Source organism: Neomonachus schauinslandi, chromosome 7 (assembly GCF_002201575.2).
Source record: "Neomonachus schauinslandi chromosome 7, ASM220157v2, whole genome shotgun sequence".
Taxonomy (NCBI): Eukaryota; Metazoa; Chordata; class Mammalia; order Carnivora; family Phocidae; genus Neomonachus; species Neomonachus schauinslandi.
Genome location: NC_058409.1, coordinates 40,948,227 through 40,949,346, shown reverse-complemented (window position 1 = coordinate 40,949,346; position 1,120 = coordinate 40,948,227). Strand labels below are relative to the sequence as shown.

Sequence of the window (1,120 nt, the reverse complement as noted above, 5' to 3'; positions counted from 1 at the left end):
AATTTGGCAGCATCATGGGAACTGACTGAATGTGCAGAAACTGGAGCCAGAAAGACAAGTTAGAAAACTGACACAATCTTGAGCCAGAAAAAGATGGTGGAGATAGAAATAAGAGAAAAAGGTAACAGGTAACATTTAGAAGGAAGAATCAATATAACATAATGTAGAATTAATCTAGGGAAAGGTGAGTGAAGAGGATTTAAACTGCAGTGATACACAGACAGAAGGTTCAGCAGGGTGGAGACAGATGAAAGATCATTGAGTTTCATCCAAGAACATGATTAACAATGACATCAGTAAAATAAAAGTCCCAATGACTATTTATCCTCTGGTAACTAAACCCGGTATTTTCAAAAGTTATTATGAATCTGGAAGAATATATATGTCTTCATCTTGAGAGACTTCAGAAGTACTAGGCTTCTGGAAGTTATATTGGGATGGTGTCTCATTTCCATAGATATGCTCCTCAAAATTGGTCTGCTGAATGTTCTCATATAGTTCTTTATCAGTTTCTTCTTTAGGTTTGGGAGCACCACTTTCCACATTTTCATAGCTGCCATGTGTGTTAGTCCCTCTCCCAGAAGATCTGCAGTCTTGGTTCTGAAATGAGATTTTATTTCTTGAGCTGATAGCGAGGAGACTTGAGAGTGTTTTAGTACAGCCTTTTCTCCTGCTGCTTCTCCTTTGCAAGAACTTTGGCAAGGTAAATTGCACTGGATTACCATGTTTCCAACACCAAACACACCCAATCCCACAGATCAACAAGAGGAAAAGAAGGGAAATTCCTATTGAAGTGGCCACTGATGTATTTCCACAGCTTTTCAACATTTCTGCACAAGCACTGTTGTTTAGTGATATGGGGGAGCCCTTAATGAATTCACAGGTGCAGACAAATGTAATTCCTTTTAGGGTTTTGTTAAAATGTAATCCTGGAAGCTCTTTTAGGCATTTCTCTTTCAGATGTGAAAGAACATCATTTGGCAAAGTCCTGATACAATTAGAGGAGAGATTGAATAAACTTAGCTTTGGACAATCCTTCTCGTTGTATGTGATGCTTTTTACATTACAATCCTTAATGTATAATTGCACCGTGTCGGGGAGGATTTTAATTGACTTCACT

The 1,120-nt window shown here is 38.1% G+C and overlaps 1 protein-coding gene across 1 annotated transcript; it reads right to left on the bottom strand.

Annotated features, from left to right (window-relative positions):
* Positions 1–360: 360 nt before the first annotated feature.
* Positions 361–828, bottom strand: GAPT (GRB2 binding adaptor protein, transmembrane). The gene has a single exon (XM_021702059.1). The coding sequence runs from the start codon at positions 826–828 to the stop codon at positions 361–363; it is 468 nt and encodes a 155-aa protein (XP_021557734.1).
* Positions 829–1,120: the final 292 nt, after the last annotated feature.